The following is a 17,917-nucleotide window of genomic DNA, read 5'->3' on the forward strand; positions in this document are numbered from 1 at the left end:
TATAGCTCACCACCACGATATACAGTAGCTCACCACCACGATATAGCCCACCACCACTGCTGTGATTGGTGGTAGTTTTGTACTTTGATTTCGATTCACTAAAGTAGCTTTTGTTTGGAGAGCCTCAGAAAAGCTCTCTGTTCTCACGATAGCCCATCACTCCTCTCAAAAAACAGAAGGGTGATTGGTGGTAGTTGGTGTTTAGATTTTCCCTAACCGATCACAGTCCAGTGCCACAAAATGCCAGGGAGAAGCCATGTTACGTGGTTGGCAGTCATTTACTGTCGGCCTATAACCTTATCCATCAGCCAGCGCTCTCTCTATGTGGCAGCACTTGAACGCGGGGACAGGGTTACTGACTGTATAACACTGTCCACTCATCTGTACTTGCTATGTGTAGGCTAACCTCCCGGTACTGACAATGTCTGCATCCCAAATAACACACTTTTACCTATATAGTGCACCCTATGGTCCCTGGTCGAAAGTAGCGCACTTCATAGGGATTAGGGGTGTCATTTGAGACACTGACAATGGCTGTGCTCTTCACAGTCGGGTTGGTTCTGTGTGCCGCAGTCGGCAGCGTCCTGTCTGGCCTGTCTTCTCTCCTGATAGCACTAACTCCAGATCACTACGCTCCGGCTCAATGAAGGTTTACGGCCTGTAACAGGACAGGAGACCTGGGTTCGTCCCCAAAAGGCACCCTATTCCCTTTAGTAGTACACTGCTTTTAACCTTGGGCCATGTCCAAATACCCATACTTGTGTTCTAAATAGTAGTCTTTTTGGGTGTGCGAAAATAGGAAGTTTGATTGTTTAGGAAATTTGGAAAATAGAGTGTGCTTTAAATGCCAGGATGTCATAGTAATTTAGGCTTTTCGTCAAGTAGAATTTGTTGCATGCTATTGAGGAAGAGAATCGACTTTTCTCCCAAGTGTATTTGACAACAGCTGATAATCAGATCTGTGTGTTGTCATATTGGAAACACTGCTGATCTGTTACTAGAGCTTGTGTGTGTGTGTGTGTGTGTGTGTGTGTGTAACAGATCAGCAGTGTTGCCAATATGACCTCTGTGCCAAGGCAAAGACCTGGTGCTTTGCCAGGGCCACCTACCAGCTGACGACTCAAACACACACAGATCACGTCACCAACTGCCAAGGAGTTACAGTGGCACTACCCAGAATGACCATTGTACTGGTCCAACGTGGACCAGGAGGGAACATATCAATAATTTTGAACATCTTGGCCATGTTCTGTTATAATCTCCACCCGGCACAGCCAGAAGAGGACTGGCCATCCCACATATGCTCTCTCTAATTCTCTCTTTCTTTCTCTCTCTCGGAGGACCTGAGCCCTAGGACCATGCCCCAGGAATACCTGACATGATGACTCCTTGCTGTCCCCAGTCCACCTGACTGTGTTGCTGCTCCAGTTTCAACTATTCTGCCTTATTATTATTCGACCATGCTGGTCATTTATGAACATTTGAACATCTTGACCATGTTTTGTTATAATCTCCACCCGGCACAGCCAGAAGAGGACTGGCCACCCCACATAGCCTGGTTCCTCTCTAGGTTTCTTCCTAGGTTTTGGCCTTTCTAGGGAGTTTTTCCTAGCCACCGTGCTTCTTCACCTGCATTGCTTGCTGTTTGGGGTTTTAGGCTGGGTTTCTGTACAGCACTTTGAGATATCAGCTGATGTACGAAGGGCTATATAAAATAAATTTGATTGATTGAATAAGGCTGTTGAGGCCCTGCTGTGGCCTTGTACTCACATCTAACACAAACACACTTTACAGCTTCAGAAAGGTTGGGCGTGGTGCCACTCACACACAGAGAAATATTTACCATGAGGGTGAAACAGCCCCCTCTGACAGTTGGACCCACAGACACACAAAGAGTTCTGTCTGTCACCTGGAGCCCTCTCTCTTTATCTTTTTCATGTATTGAGCCTCAATGGTGACAAACTAAACCGCCTGAATCCTATTGTTCTGCAGACTGTTATTGTCATGTACTGTCATGTTGTCTTGTCTCTGTCCTTTCCCTTCACCCTGTCTCCCTCTGCTGGTCGTGTTAGGTTACCTTTTCTCCCCCGCTTTCCCCCAGCTGTCCCTTGTCTCCTCTAACTACCCATTCACCCCGTTCCCCACCTGTTCCCTTTTTCCCTCTGATTAGGTCCCTATATCTCTCTCTGTTTCTGCTCCTGTCCTTGTCGGATTCTTGTTTGTTTGTGTCATTCATGCCTGAACCAGACTGCCGTCATGTTTGCTGTAACCTTGTCCTGTCCTGTCGGAATCTGCCGGTCCATCTGAGCCTACCTATGTTTGGTAATTAAAGAAGCTCTGTTTAAGTTGATTCGCTTTTGGGTCCTCATTCACGCACCGTAACAGAAGAATCCGACCAAGAATGGACCCAGCGACTTCGGATCCTCTCCACTCAGCCGTCGAGATCCAGGGAGCGATGCTAGGCAGACACGAGCAGGAATTGTCTGCTGCTCGACATGCCGTTGAGACCCTGGCCACCCAAGTCTCCAACCTCACAGAACAGGTTCACCATCTCCGCCTCGATCCACCGGCCACTTCCAGGGCTTTCGAATCTCCGGAGCCCAGAATCAATAACCCGCCGTGTTACTCTGGGGAGCCCACTGAATGCCGCTCGTTCCTCACCCAGTGTGATATTGTGTTTTCTCTCCAGCCCAACACTTACTCCAGGAGCACTGCTCGTGTCGCCTACGTCATATCTCTCCTTATTGGACGGGCTCGTGAGTGGGGCACGGCAATCTGGGAGGCAAGGGCTGAGTGTACTAACCAGTATCAAGACTTTAAGGAGGAGATGATACGGGTTTTTGATCGATCTGTTTTTGGGGAGGAGGCTTCCAGGGCCCTGTCTTCCCTATGTCAAGGCAATCGATCCATAACAGACTACTCTATTGAGTTTCGCACTCTTGCTGTCTCCAGTGGCTGGAACGAGCCGGCCTTGCTCGCTCGTCTTCTGGAGGGTTTCCGCGCAGAGGTAAAGGATGAGATTCTCTCCCGGGAGGTTCCTTCCAGCGTGGATTCCTTGATTGAACTCGCTATTCGCATTGAGCGACGGGTTGATCTTCGTCACCGAGCTCGTGGAAAGGAGCTCGCGCTCTCCGTCGCCTCCCTCTCCGCATCACTACCATCTTCCTCTGCCGGCTCGGGTGCTGAGCCCATGCAGCTGGGAGGTATCCGCATCTCGACTAAGGAGAGGGAACGGAGAATCACCAACCGCCTCTGTCTCTATTGCGGTTCCGCTGGTCATTTTGTCACTTCATGTCCAGTAAAAGGCCAGAGCTCGTCAGTAAGCGGAGGGCTACTGGTGAGCGCTACTACTCCTGTCTCTCCTTCAAGATCCTGCACTACCTTGTCGGTCCATCTACGCTGGACCGGTTCGTCAGCTTCCTGCAGTGCCTTAATAGACTCTGGGGCGGAGGGCTGTTTTATGGACGAGACCTGGGCTCGGGAACATGACATTCCTCTCAGACAGTTAAAGGAGCCCACGGCCTTGTTCGCCCTGGATGGTAGTCCTCTCCCCAGGATTCAGCGTGAGACGCTACCTTTAACCCTCACTGTTTCTGGTAATCATAGTGAAACCATTTCTTTTTTAATTTTTCGTTCACCTTTTACACCTGTTGTTTTGGGCCATCCCTGGCTAGTTTGTCATAATCCTTCCATTAATTGGTCTAGTAATTCTATCCTCTCCTGGAACGTCTCTTGTCATGTGAAATGTTTAATGTCTGCTATCCCTCCTGTTTCCTCTGTCTCTTCTTCACAGGAGGAGCCTGGTGATTTGACAGGGGTGCCGGAGGAATATCACGATCTGCGCACGGTGTTCAGTCGGTCCAGGGCCACCTCTCTTCCTCCACACCGGTCGTATGATTGTAGTATTGATCTCCTTCCGGGAACCACCCCCCCCCCGGGGTAGACTATACTCTCTGTCGGCTCCCGAACGTAAGGCTCTCGAAGATTATTTGTCTGTAGCTCTTGACGCCGGTACCATAGTCCCCTCCTCCTCTCCCGCCGGAGCGGGGTTTTTTTTTGTCAAGAAGAAGGACGGGTCTCTGCGCCCCTGCATAGATTATCGAGGGCTGAATGACATAACAGTGAAGAATCGTTATCCGCTTCCTCTTATGTCTTCAGCCTTCGAGATCCTGCAGGGAGCCAGGTTTTTCACTAAGTTGGACCTTCGTAACGCTTACCATCTCGTGCGCATCAGGGAGGGGGACGAGTGGAAGACGGCGTTTAACACTCCGTTAGGGCACTTTGAATACCGGGTTCTTCCTTTCGGCCTCGCTAACGCTCCAGCTGTCTTTCAGGCATTAGTCAATGATGTCCTGAGAGACATGCTGAACATCTTTGTTTTCGTTTACCTTGACGATATCCTGATTTTTTCACCGTCACTCCAGATTCATGTTCAGCACGTTCGACGTGTCCTCCAGCGCCTTTTAGAGAATTGTCTTTTTGTGAAGGCTGAGAAGTGCACTTTTCATGCCTCCTCCGTCACATTTCTCGGTTCTGTTATTTCCGCTGAAGGCATTAAGATGGATCCCGCTAAGGTCCAAGCTGTCATTGATTGGCCCGTCCCTAAGTCACGCGTCGAGCTGCAGCGCTTTCTCGGCTTCGCGAACTTCTATCGTCGTTTCATCCGTAATTTCGGTCAGGTGGCAGCTCCTCTCACAGCCCTTACTTCTGTCAAGACGTGCTTTAAGTGGTCCGTTTCCGCCCAGGGAGCTTTTGATCTCCTCAAGAATCGTTTTACATCCGCTCCTATCCTTGTTACACCTGACGTCTCTAGACAGTTCGTTGTCGAGGTTGACGCGTCAGAGGTGGGAGTGGGAGCCATCCTTTCTCAGCGCTCCCTCTCTGACGACAAGGTCCACCCATGCGCGTATTTTTCTCATCGCCTGTCGCCGTCGGAACGTAACTATGATGTGGGTAACCGCGAACTGCTCGCCATCCGGTTAGCCCTAGGCGAATGGCGACAGTGGTTGGAGGGGGCGACCGTTCCTTTTGTCGTTTGGACTGACCATAGGAACCTTGAGTACATCCGTTCTGCCAAACGACTTAATGCGCGTCAGGCGCGTTGGGCGCTGTTTTTCGCTCGTTTCGAGTTCGTGATTTCTTATCGTCCGGGCTCTAAGAACACCAAGCCTGATGCTTTGTCTCGTCTCTTCAGTTCTTCAGTAGCCTCCACTGACCCCGAGGGGATTCTCCCTGAGGGGCGTGTTGTCGGGTTGACTGTCTGGGGAATTGAGAGGCAGGTAAAGCAAGCACTCACTCAAACTCCGTCGCCGCGCGCTTGTCCTAGGAACCTTCTTTTCGTTCCCGTTCCTACTCGTCTGGCCGTTCTTCAGTGGGCTCACTCTGCCAAGTTAGCCGGCCACCCTGGCGTTCGGGGTACGCTTGCTTCCATTCGCCAGCGTTTCTGGTGGCCCACCCGGGAGCATGACACGCGTCGTTTCGTGGCTGCTTGTTCGGTCTGCGCGCAGACTAAGTCCGGTAACTCTCCTCCTGCCGGCCGTCTCAGGCCGCTTCCTATTCCCTCTCGACCGTGGTCTCACATCGCCTTAGATTTTGTCACCGGACTGCCTTCGTCAGCGGGGAAGACTGTTATTCTTACGGTTGTCGATAGGTTCTCTAAGGCGGCTCATTTCATTCCCCTTGCTAAGCTTCCTTCTGCTAAAGAGACGGCACAAATCATCATCGAGAATGTTTTCAGAATTCATGGCCTTCCGTCAGACGTCGTTTCGGACAGAGGTCCGCAATTCACGTCTCAATTTTGGAGGGAGTTTTGCCGTTTGATTGGGGCTTCCGTCAGTCTCTCTTCCGGCTTTCACCCCCAGTCTAACGGTCAAGCAGAACGGGCCAATCAGACTATTGGTCGCATCTTACGCAGTCTTTCTTTTCGCAACCCTGCGTCTTGGTCAGAACAGCTCCCCTGGGCAGAATACGCCCACAACTCGCTTCCTTCGTCTGCGACCGGGCTATCTCCTTTTCAGAGTAGCCTCGGGTACCAGCCTCCGCTGTTCTCATCTCAGTTCGCCGAGTCCAGCGTCCCCTCCGCTCAGGCTTTTGTCCAACGTTGCGAGCGCACCTGGAAGAGGGTCAGGTCTGCACTTTGCCGTTATAGGACGCAGACTGTGAGGGCTGCTAATAAGCGTAGAACTAAGAGTCCTAGATATTGTCGCGGTCAGAGAGTTTGGCTCTCCACTCAGAACCTTCCCCTTAAGACGGCTTCTCGCAAGTTGACCCCGCGGTTCATTGGTCCATTCCGTATCTCTCAGGTCATTAATCCTGTCGCAGTGCGACTTCTTCTTCCGCGATATCTTCGTCGCGTCCACCCGGTCTTCCATGTCTCCTGTGTTAAGCCCGTTCTTCGCGCCCCCGCTCGTCTTCCCCCCCCCCCCCCCCATCCTTGTCGAGGGCGCACCTATCTACAGGGTCCGTAAAATCTTGGACATGCGTCCTCGGGGCCGTGGTCATCAGTACCTAGTTGACTGGGAGGGGTACGGTCCTGAGGAGAGGAGTTGGGTTCCCTCTCGGGACGTGCTGGACCGTGCGCTGATTGATGATTTCCTCCGTTGCCGCCAGGTTTCCTCCTCGAGTGCGCCAGGAGGCGCTCGGTGAGTGGGGGGGTACTGTCATGTACTGTCATGTTGTCTTGTCTCTGTCCTTTCCCTTCACCCTGTCTCCCTCTGCTGGTCGTGTTAGGTTACCTTTTCTCCCCCGCTTTCCCCCAGCTGTCCCTTGTCTCCTCTAACTACCCATTCACCCCGTTCCCCACCTGTTCCCTTTTTCCCTCTGATTAGGTCCCTATATCTCTCTCTGTTTCTGCTCCTGTCCTTGTCGGATTCTTGTTTGTTTGTGTCATTCATGCCTGAACCAGACTGCCGTCATGTTTGCTGTAACCTTGTCCTGTCCTGTCGGAATCTGCCGGTCCATCTGAGCCTACCTATGTTTGGTAATTAAAGAAGCTCTGTTTAAGTTGATTCGCTTTTGGGTCCTCATTCACGCACCGTAACAGTTATACTGTGTGTGTGTGTGTGTGTGTGTGTGTGTGTGTGTGTCATAATGTCTTGCCCCCCTAACCAAGGTGTTTACAGTGCAGCTGTGTCTTGAGTTTCTCCTTTCCTTAACACAGTCAGACAGTCACACAGTTGATTGAGTAGCGAAGTAGTGTTCACTCACTTACATACCTTACCAGACCTCCTGCCTCACTATAGTTGCGTCCCAAATGGCACCCTGTTCCCTACATAGTGCACTACTTTTGACTTGGGCTCTGGTCAAAAGTAGTGCACTGTGTAGGGCCCTTCAAACTCAACTCTGGACCTTGAAGCCAGTTCTACTGCGTGTTTTCATTGTTCCCCTTTAATCAGGGACTGATTTAGACCTGGGACACCAGATGGGTGCAATTATTTATCAGGTAGAACAGAAAACCTGCAGACTACGGACCTCGTAGAGGAAGAGTTGAGTACCCCTGATGTAGGGTATAGGGTTTTATTTGGGACACTGACCTGCTTGTCAATCTCAACATTACTAAACTCTCTACTCCATCAACTATAAAGGATATTCAATGACCATTCTGCTTTTCAGCTTCAGACACACATGATCTAATTCACTGGGGTAGTATTCATTAGGGGGAGAAAATGGATGAAACAGGGAGGGACTATCTGGACTTGTCCAATAAGAAAAGCTTAGTTTTGTTTTCTGTTGCAAAACGTTTTGCTATGGTGTGCCCTAATGAATATGGCGCAGGTTATAATGAGGTCTGGTGTGTCTATTAACAGGCAGCTGTCATGTTGATGGAAAACCTTTAAGGGGACTCCAGCTGTTTTCTTAGAACTCAGCACAGCAGCATTGACTGACTGACGAACTGAACAGAACCACTAATGACAAGCGATGAAACCGCGGATTTTGCTGTGAGTTTGCTGTGGCTGAGTTCTGGTTGAGCCATCAGCCCCAGACTGAGACTGCCACCGCCACCAACAGGGTGCCTCTATTTGAGTGGTCACAACGTTTTCATCTCATTGTAAACAGGAACATATTCCCTCCAGAAAATAAGCTTTTAATCTTTACTATGATGCCACAATAACATTGTGTATTAACCATAACTGATTGTGTTGTTACTAGATATTCATTACTTGAAAATGATCTAGAAGGGCCTCCCGGGTGTCACAGTGGTCTAAGGCACTGCATCGCAGCGCTAGCTGTGCCACCAGAGACTCTGGGTTCGCGCCCAGGCTCTGTCGCAGCCGGCCAAGACCGGGAGGTTCGTGGGGCGACGCACAATTGGCCTAACGTCGTCCGGGTTAGGGAGGGTTTGGCCAGTAGGGATATCCTTGTCTCATCGCACACTAGCAACTCCTGTGGCGGGCTGGGCGCAGTGCACGCTGACCAGGTCGCTAGGTGTACTGTGTTTCCTCCGACACATTGGTGCGGCTGGCTTCCGGGTTGGATGCGCGCTGTGTTAAGAAGCAGTGCGGCTCGGTTGGGTTGTGTTTCGGAGGACGTATGGCTTTCGACCTTCGTCTCTCCCGAGCCCGTACGGGAGTTGTAGCGATGAGACAAGACAGTAATTACTAACAATTGGATACCACGAAATTGGGGAGAAAAGGGGGTAAAATTTAAAAATAATAATAATTAAGAAAAAGGATCTAGAAAGAAATAGTCTAGTCAACTTTCTAGTCAAAACATGTGAAATTGATGAATCTTTAGAGTAGAAACCTGTCCTTGTGAAGTGATGGAGGACGTGTATCTTTTCTTACTTTATATTCTCCAGTTAAGTGACGGATGTCATCTTTATATCTGGGGGGGGGGGGGGATTTACCTCTTTCACGTAATTTCTTGGAATATAGTCTGCTGACATCTTACTATTTTCCCCATGGGACTTTCCTGGCCTCTGGATTGTAAATGTAGTTAGTGAAGTGTGGTCCGATCTGAAAATGGACTCCTTGTGTTCTCTGGCTCTTGCTGGACTTTAATAATGGAATGAATTACTCTCTGAATGTTGGTCCCTCCCAACACCACCACTACCAAAGCCCTCCCCTCCCACCACTACCAAAGCCCTCCCCTCCCATCACCACCAAAGCCCTCCCCTCCCACCACCACCAAAGCCCTCCCCTCCCATACCACCACTACCAAAGCCCTCCCCACCCCTCTCACCACTACCACTACCAAAGCCCATTGCATCTCAACAATGTCCTTTAAAAAAAAACATTTACACTCAAGGAACGTCCCAGATGGCACCCTATTCCCTTTGGACCCTGGTCATAAGTAGTGCACTATAAATGGAACAGGGTGCCATTTGGGATGCAGTCTCAGCCCTGTTTAGAGCCTGGGAAATGTGTCAGGAAATCAGTGTTATTATATCAAATAACACAGTATGTCAATGTACTAACAAGCTCAACATCGCTAGGAATTCCTCCATCTTAACTGTTGATGCAGAAAGCCTTCTAAAGAGGATGCTATGAATCATTATAGTTTGACAGCAGACAGTGAAATCTAGAGCTGCCCTCCTTTCTACCATTATAGAAGATAGGCTGCTGTTCCAGTAGGCAATAATAGTAAGGTTCCATATAATTTAGTAAGGTTTCCCAAACCCTGTCCTGTCCCCCCCCCCCCCCCCCCGGTACACGTTTTGGTTTTTGCCGTAGCGCGATATAGCTGATTCAGATAACCAACTCATCATCAGGCTTTGATTATTTGAATCAGCCGTGTAGTGTTATGGCTAAAACCAAAACGTTCACCCGTTATGTTGTCATCCAGAGTCACATTTATTCATGTTCCAAGCTATAGCACACAATATTTTACATACAGCAAATTTTTAAGGGACAATTTTTGCCATGTAAAAAATGTTGTGATACTGCTGTCGTCCCAGCCTTACTGTTGTTCTTTTTATTATTGTTGTTGTTGAGCCGAGACACCAGAAAGCTCCAGCAGTGCCCCTCCCTGTCCTCATTTCCCCAGGTCTCCCCAGGAGCAAGCTGGAGGATCTCTGTCACCGTGGTGCCTAGGTGCCAACAAACGCCAATTTGTTTGTTTTTGCTGATGTCGCCGGTATAGCATGTTTGGGCAGGCAGGTTGGAATGTTCCAACTGGAAAGGTTTTGGAGGGGTGCAGACTGACTCTTCACTGATTGGATTGACCGCCCCTCAGGAAAAAGTGGTTTGTATGGGAAAGCTAATTGACAACCAATCGAATGTCTCAAAAGAGAATGAGTGTAATGTGACTGGTTACAAAGGCAGCAGAGGATGTCAGGAGACGGTTACCTTTTTCCTTTGTTCCTTTGAAATGCCTACATGGTTTGTGAAATGCAAATAAGGGGGTTGTTTTCCTGCATTACCTGCCTGAGCTCTAGATGAGTTTTTCCATTGTCTCTGTGCTTCAGGAGGGAATACAGAGGCACAGCTCTGCTTTACAGGACACTGTGGTGCTCTGTAGACAGAGACATAGGTAGTTTGTCCTAATATCAACAGCTTTTACACCACAACACCTGTGTCCCATTTCTTGGGACTGGATATGCTGGGTGAGTACAATGTGTATTGTAGATATCGTCAGATATATAACAGGTGCCTGTAGAAACACGGTTTACATCTTTTGATTCTATAACAGTGAGCGCTAACGCCTCCATTAGCATGGTACTTGTAGTCCTCTGCATCTTTTGATGTGTTTATTCACACAATATTGCAGCATAGCAGGCATTCTTGAACTGGCTTCTCTCCTGTTGATGGCTTAGCCTGGAATTTGTCCCTGTTTAGTTCATAGCTAGATAGCTGGAATTTGACGTGTGTGTGTGTTTTGGGTATATACACAGTCTGAATGTGTGCATGGTGGACCAGGGTCTTTGATGGGACTCTGGGGCCCTGGCCACCTACGCCGAGAGACCCTCCCTGTGTGAGGGGCTAACCAGGCTATTTGCATTGACTCCCCCCCTCCCTTTTAATCTTAGTTATTCCTATTTTTTGCTTTGACTCTCTTGCACAGGCTTGACGTATACCCACTGGACTAACCACACACTCGCACATACTACACTGACACTCCAACACACACACACATTCCTTCACACTCTTCACATGCGCTGCTGCCAGTCTCCTTTATCTATGCCTAGTCACTTTACCCCTACATAAAATGAAGGAAATTAATGAATGAACATTTGTTTGTGTCAAATCGCCAGTTGGCAACTCATCCCTTATGAGATTTATTGATACATGAACAAATGTTACAATAAGTCACTGTGATAGTTCTTCTTCCGGTGTTCTCTGCAGTAGTCTTTGCAGTGTGCATAGAGTAAAGAGTGAATACTACATAATAGTAAATAAGGTTATCCAAAAAATAATTATATCCCTAGAGCAGTACATGATATACATACAGTACCAGGCAAAAGTTTGGACACACATACTCATTCAAGGGGTTCTTTACTTTGACTAATTTACACATTGTAGAATAATAGTGAAGATATCAAAACTATGACATAATACATATGGAAGCATGTAGTAACCAAGAGTGTAAAAACAAATCAAAATATCTTATATTTGAGATTCTTCAAAGTAGCCACCCTTTGCCTTGACAGCTTTACACACTCTTGGCATTCTCTCAACCAGCTTCATGAGGTAGTCACCTGGAATGCATTTCAATTAACAGGTGTGCCTTGTTAAAAGGTAATTTGTGGAATTTCTTTCCTTAATGCATTTGAGCCACCTAACCTCAACCCAATTGAGATGGTTTGGGATGAGTTGGACCGCAGTGATGGAAAAGCAGCGAACAAATGCTTAGCATATGTGGGAACACCTTCAAGACGGTTGGAAAATAATTCCAGGTGAAGTTGGTTGAGAATGCCAAGAGTTTGCAAATCTGTCCAAGGCAAAGGGTGGCTATTTTGAAGAATCTAAAATATATTTAGATTTGTTTAACACTTTGTTACTACATGATTCCATATGTGTTATGTATGTGGGTTAAACCCTTGAATGAGTAGGTGTCAACTTTTGACTGGTTGTCACGCCCTGACCTTAGTTATCTTTGTTTTCTTTATTATTTGGTTAGGTCAGGGTGTGACAAGGGTGGTTTTTGTATTGTCTATGGGTTTTTGTATGTTTGAGGTTTTCTAGTCTAGGTGTTTTTATGTCTATGGTTGCCTAGATTGGTTCTCAATCAGAGGCAGCTGTTTATCGTTGTCTCTGATTGGGGACCATATTTAGGTAGCCATATTCCTTGGATAGTTTGTCGGTTGTTATTCTGTTTAGCTGCCTGTCTGCACTATCCATATTAGCTTCACTGTTTGTTTTGTATAGTTTGTTCAGTGTTTTATTAAAGAGTTATGTATTCATCACGCTGCACCTTGGTCTCCTCCATATGACGACCGTGACACTGGTACTGTATACAGTTGAAGTCAGTTTACACACACCTTAGCCAAATACATTTAAACTCTGTTTCACATTTCCTGACATTTAATCCTAGTAAAAATTCCCAGGCTTAGGTCAGTTATGATCATCACTTTATTTTAGGAATGTGAAATGTCAGAATAATAGCAGAGAATTATTTCAGCCTTTATTTCTTTCATCACATTCCCAGTGGGTCAGAAGTTTACATACACTCAGGTAGCCTTCCACAAGCTTCCTACAATAAGTTGGTTGAATTTTGGCTCATTCCTCCTGACAGAGCTGGTGTAACGGAGTCAGGTTTGTAGCTGAATTGCAGAGCGCCAAATTCAAATTAAATTACTAAAAATATTTCATTTTCATGAAATCACAAGTGCAATATAGCAAAACACAGCTTAGCTTGTTGTTAATCCACCTGACGTGTCAGATTTCAAAAAAGCATTTCGGCGAAACATAAACGCTTGGTTTGCTAAGGACATCTCTCTCAGCAGACAAAACATTCAACAGCTAGCAGCAAAGTAGATTGGTTACGAAAGTCAGAAAAGCAATAAAATGAATCGCTTACCTTTGATCTTCGGTTGTTTGCACTCACGAGACTCCCAGTTACACAATAAATGTTCCTTTTGTTCCATAAAGATGTTTTATATCCAAAATAACACGCCAACCAAATGGAGGTATGTTCAGAAATCCACAGGCTCGAGCGGTCACGACGGGGCAGACAAATTCCAAATGGTATCCGTAACGTTCGTAGAAACATGTCAAACGTTTTTTTTTATAATCAATCCTCAGGTTGTTTTTACAATAAATAATCGATAATATTTCAACCGGACCGTAGCTTTTTCAATTTGAGAGAGAAAATGTCTGCTCCAAGCTGCTCACGCATGCAAAACTCTGCTGGCACCCAGCCATCCACTGACGCGATATGATCTTTCTCGCTCATTTTTCAGAATAAAAGGCTGAAACTGTCTAAAGACTGTTCAGACCAAGTGGAAGCCATAGGGAAAGGAATCTGGTTGATATCCCTTTAAATGGAGGGAAGGTATGCAATGGAACAGGGAGCTTTCAAAATAGGCACTTCCTCTTTGGATTTTCCTCAGGTTTTTGCCTGCAATATCTGTTCTGTTATATTCACAGACAATATTGACAGTTTTGGAAACTTTAGTGCTTTCTATCCTAATCTGACAATAATATGCATATTCTAGTTTCTGGGCCTGAGAAATAGGCAGTTTCATTTGGGTACGTTTTCATCCAAACATCAAAATACTGCCCCCTACACTCAACAGGTTAAGCCATTTTGCTTTGGAAGTGTGCTTGGGGTCAATGTCCATTTGGAAGACCCATTTGATACCATGCTTTAATTTCCTGACTGAAGTCTTGATGTTTCTTTAATATATCTGCATAATTTATCAGACCAGAGGACATTTCTCCAAAAAGTATGATCTTTGTCCCCATGTGCAATTGCAAACCATAGTCTGGCTTTTTTATGGCGGTTTTGGAGCAGTGGCTTATTCCTTGCTAAGCACCCTTTCAGGTTATGTCGATAAGGACTCGTTTTACTGTGGCATTAGATATTTTTGCACCTGTTTCCTCCAGCATCTTCACAAGGTCCTTTGCTGTTGTTCTGGGATTGATTTGCACTTTTTGCACCAAAGTACGTTCATCTCTAGGAGACAGAACGCGTCTCCTTCCTGAGCGGTATGACGGCTGCGTGGTCCCATGGTGTTTATACTTGTGTACTATTGTTTGTACAGATGAATGTGGTACCTTCAGGCATTTGGAAATTGCTCCTAAGGATGAACCAGACTTGTGGAGGTCTGCATTTATTTTTCTGAGGTCTTGGCTCAGAGAGGTCTTGGCTCAGATTTCTTTTGATTTTCCCATGATGTCAAGCAAAGAGGCACAGAGATTGAAGGTAGGCCTTGAAATCCATCCACAGATAGAACTCCAATTGACTCAAATGATGTCAATTAGCCTATCAGAAGCTTCTAATGCCATGACATCATTTTCTGGAATTTTCAAAGTTGTTTAAAGGCACAGTCAATTTAGTGTATGTAAACCTCTGACCGCCTGGAATTGTGATACTGGTGAAATAATCTGTCTGTAAACAATTGTTGGAAACATTACTTGTGTCATGCACAAAGTAGATGACCTAACCAACTTGCCAAAGCTATAGTTTGTTAACAAGAAATTTGTGAAGTGGTTGAAAAATGAGTATTACCTCACTTATCTCAACTAACCTGTACCCCTGCTCATTAACTAGGTACCGGTACCCATTGTAGTTAGCCTAGTTTTGTTACTATTTTTCCTTTAGTTCATTTTGCACATTTTTGGTAGTTTTTAAAACACTGCATTGTTAGGGGCTCGTAAGTACGTGTGTCACAGTACCCCTGTTGTATTCGGTGCATGTGAAAAATACTTTCATTTGAACTCCAGCTGTACCTGCACCTCTTATCTGAAGACAGTCCTCTCGCCTTTGTAGATTGCTGTTCTGATTTACAGAGAAACCTTAGATGCTCAAGGCTTTGAGTCTGTGTGTAAGTGCCTCCTGAGTTCCCATTCACTAACTATGATGAGTTAGACAGATTTGGTATCCACTGACCAGTAAGATCTCAGCACTTTTCTTTTTCGTTGATAGCTTAGCCTTGGGACATGAACCTTAAAGATCCACACTGGATCTGTGCCCCAAATGGCTCCTTATTCCCTGTATCGTGGACTACTTTCTTTGACTGAGGCCCAAAGGGCTATGGTCAAAAGTAGTGCACTGTATAGGGAATAGGGTGCCGTTTGGGGGGGACATGAGGGGCCTGGTTTATTGTACAGTAAGCATCTGTACTGTCCGCCTGCAGTATGTAGTGTACAGTAGCCTGTCTCTAGCCTGTCTGTAAAGTGGGCCCTGGCTGTGATGACCATATAAGCCTGGGTTGGCCGGGGAGCAACAGGGAAGGGGCTGCTAGTGAGGCTCAGGCAGCAGGCATCGCCTAAAAAGGAAACGGTGCTGATTTGATTGTTTCCCCCATTACATCCAGCAGAGATAAACATTGTGATGCGGAGGAAGGGAGAGGGAGGGAGGAAAATTCTCGGGGGGGGGGGGGGGGCTGGGTGAAGGCGAGTGAGTGAGTTTCACCCGTCATGTCAGTCCAGTCTTTACTTTCAGACGACCCTGGGCAGCTATGGTAGCATTTCGTAAACATTCCTGGGAGAGGACTAGGATCGAGCATGCCATTCCTCCCATTTCTACTCCTCCTCCTCCGGCTGCTCCTCCTCATCTCCTCCTCCTCCTCCTCCTGTCAAACTACCTCATCTCCTCCTCCTTTCCCTTCCTATTCTATGGTCAAAGACTCTTATTGTTTTCTACACTGTTGTGTGGTTCGCCTTTGTCTTTCACATGCTGGCACAAAGCCTCCAGCAGCACAGACAACTGAGTTCCTGGGGACAATCTATGAAAAGGAAAACGGAGCTTAAATGTTGAGAACCTGGGCGAGGAAAGCAGAGTGATAATGGGTGTGTCTGTCTAGCGGTATGGGTTACAACCTTTGTCAGCACTAAAAAGCAGGTAGGACTTCTTTGTCCAACTCACCATTTTCCTGTGCAGTAATCGTTTCATGTGTTGGTGCCAAAACTAGCACTGTGAGTATGGTGGCTACTGGGCTACACCCTGCAATTGACTGTGAGGATGCTAGCCTACTTGGACTGTATATGCTCGGGCTCTTGTATGGCCTCTTTGGTGCCCAGTATTTTAGAAACCAAAGGAGATTCTGAAAGGGAAGGAGTCTCTGAAAGGAAATAGAAGGACTGAGCATTGGATGGATGGAGTCTAGTACAGTATGTATCTTAAATGATTCATAGCACGACGCAGCTTACCGAGTAGATATAGAAAGCATCAGGCATAAATCACTGTACTATACAGAAAATAGTGTAGAGGTCTGCATGCATATTTTAGTGTTAAGCTCCGTTGCACTTCAACTTGGTGCTAATTATTTCCACAAGTGTTCTTTCCAGAAGTAAGACGTGATTAAAACCATCTGCATAAAGGGTTTATACAGTAATTCTCGGGTTGCCTCTGGTATTCCTTCTTAATGTATTGACTCATCAGAGTGCTCAAAGCTCTTCACATGTCTTTAACTGTAATGGAGCATTCCAAAAGGCATCATATTCCCTTTATAGTGCCCTACTTCTGGCAGAACCCTATATAGGAAATAGGGTGCAATTTGGGACACTTACCTATAAGTCACCATCTATGGCATTGTCTTTCTGTCAACATTCAGACTTTCTATGGACAAGGGACAGGGGATGGCTTTGTGTGGTGTGTGTGTGTGTGTTCAACTCTGTCAAGTCACCATCTATGTGGCATTGTCGCCTTTCAGTCAACAAGGGACCTCTTTATTATGTGGTTCTCAGTGGCTTGTGATCAGTGGCTCGGGCCAGGTCTAAGTTAAGAGTGGCTGCTGTCAGCCCCGTCTGTGGAAACCTAGCGCTTGTTTCTGTCTCCAGATGGGTTCTCATAAACAGCTGTAGCAGCAGCACCGTGGGAGGGAAGTCATGATGAGTCACCCTCAATATTTTTAAAGAGCCTCGTCGTTCGTTGTCTCCTGCGGTCTCCTCTCCTGCTCTGGAGGACACGACTGAGGCGGTTGCCCAAATGGCACTCTATACCCTATGGGCCCTGGTCAAATGTAGTGCACTACAAAGGGACTAGTGTGCCATTAGAGAGGCAGTTCGAGGATGCGCTCTCTCACTGGGTCTTAAACAGAACTTCGCCCCAAAGCAGGCTGGGTAAATGTGCTAAAGCCATCAAACAGGTTGCATACCATACAGTCAGATAGACGCCAGCGCCATCTCCGCTCTGTCTGTCTCTCTCTCTCTCTCGTCTGTCTCTTTCTGTGTCTGTCTGTTCTCCTGGGTTACTGCTTGAAGCAGCACGAGCTCATCAGGAAATCTCTAATCCAGAGCTAGAGAAGTTGACTCGCAAATTAATTTCAGTTTGGCTTGGATCGTTTCCCTGAACATCAGTGCATCGTGCCAAGAAGATGCTTGGTGTGTGTGTAAAGCTTCACAGTGGGTCGTGCTGTAACCTATGTTTTGCAGGGTAAGTTATTCAGTCATGGTATTTTTAGCGTGCCACGCATTGGTGCAGACTTCACGTGTGTGTCCATCCGCTCTGTATGCCTGAGACAAGGTCAGGCCTCCTTCCAGACAGCCTTCTGTTCAACCAGACTGGGCTGGTATAGAGACTATGGTAGTTTGGTTAAATATTCATATGTTTACCAGTCCCTGCTGCGCTGCTGCATCCACAGTCTCACTGGGGTGGGAGCTCTCCTACTGGAGATGCTAATTAGTACCATGTGCCCTGCCTCCCCCTCTGCTTCCTCACATCGCTGACTCCCTCCGCCATCGGCCTTAACCCCCTCTGCCCTCTGTGTTTCGAAATATAGAATATATGATGCACATTTAAGGGATTCCAAAAGCCTGATCAACACTACATGGCAAAAAGTATGTGGACACCCTTTCAAATTAGTGGATTCGGC

At 46.9% G+C, this 17,917-nt stretch overlaps 1 protein-coding gene across 50 annotated transcripts in view; it reads left to right on the forward strand.

The window, feature by feature from the left end:
- Positions 1-17,917, forward strand: part of dip2cb (DIP2 acetate--CoA ligase C (putative) b) — a 245,213-nt gene that overhangs the window by 123,351 nt on the left and 103,945 nt on the right. For 6 of the 50 annotated variants that reach the window (XM_090182195.1, XM_090182201.1, XM_090182204.1 and 3 more), the window contains exon 1: positions 15,330-15,945. The exons of 29 other annotated variants lie outside the window; for them this stretch is intronic. Coding sequence is in view for 6 of the 21 variants with exons in the window: in XM_090182189.1 (XP_090038315.1) it covers positions 10,537-10,543 (7 nt within the window). In the remaining 15 variants the exon portion in view is untranslated. Of the gene's footprint in view, positions 1-10,231; positions 10,544-15,329; positions 15,946-17,917 lie in introns of those variants that run through there. 15 more of the 50 variants (XM_090182192.1, XM_090182196.1, XM_090182194.1 and 12 more) reach the window with 5 other exon arrangements.

The sequence above is a fragment of the Oncorhynchus mykiss genome, chromosome 8 (assembly GCF_057628025.1).
Source record: "Oncorhynchus mykiss isolate SJ-2025 chromosome 8, ASM5762802v1, whole genome shotgun sequence".
NCBI lineage: Eukaryota > Metazoa > Chordata > Actinopteri > Salmoniformes > Salmonidae > Oncorhynchus > Oncorhynchus mykiss.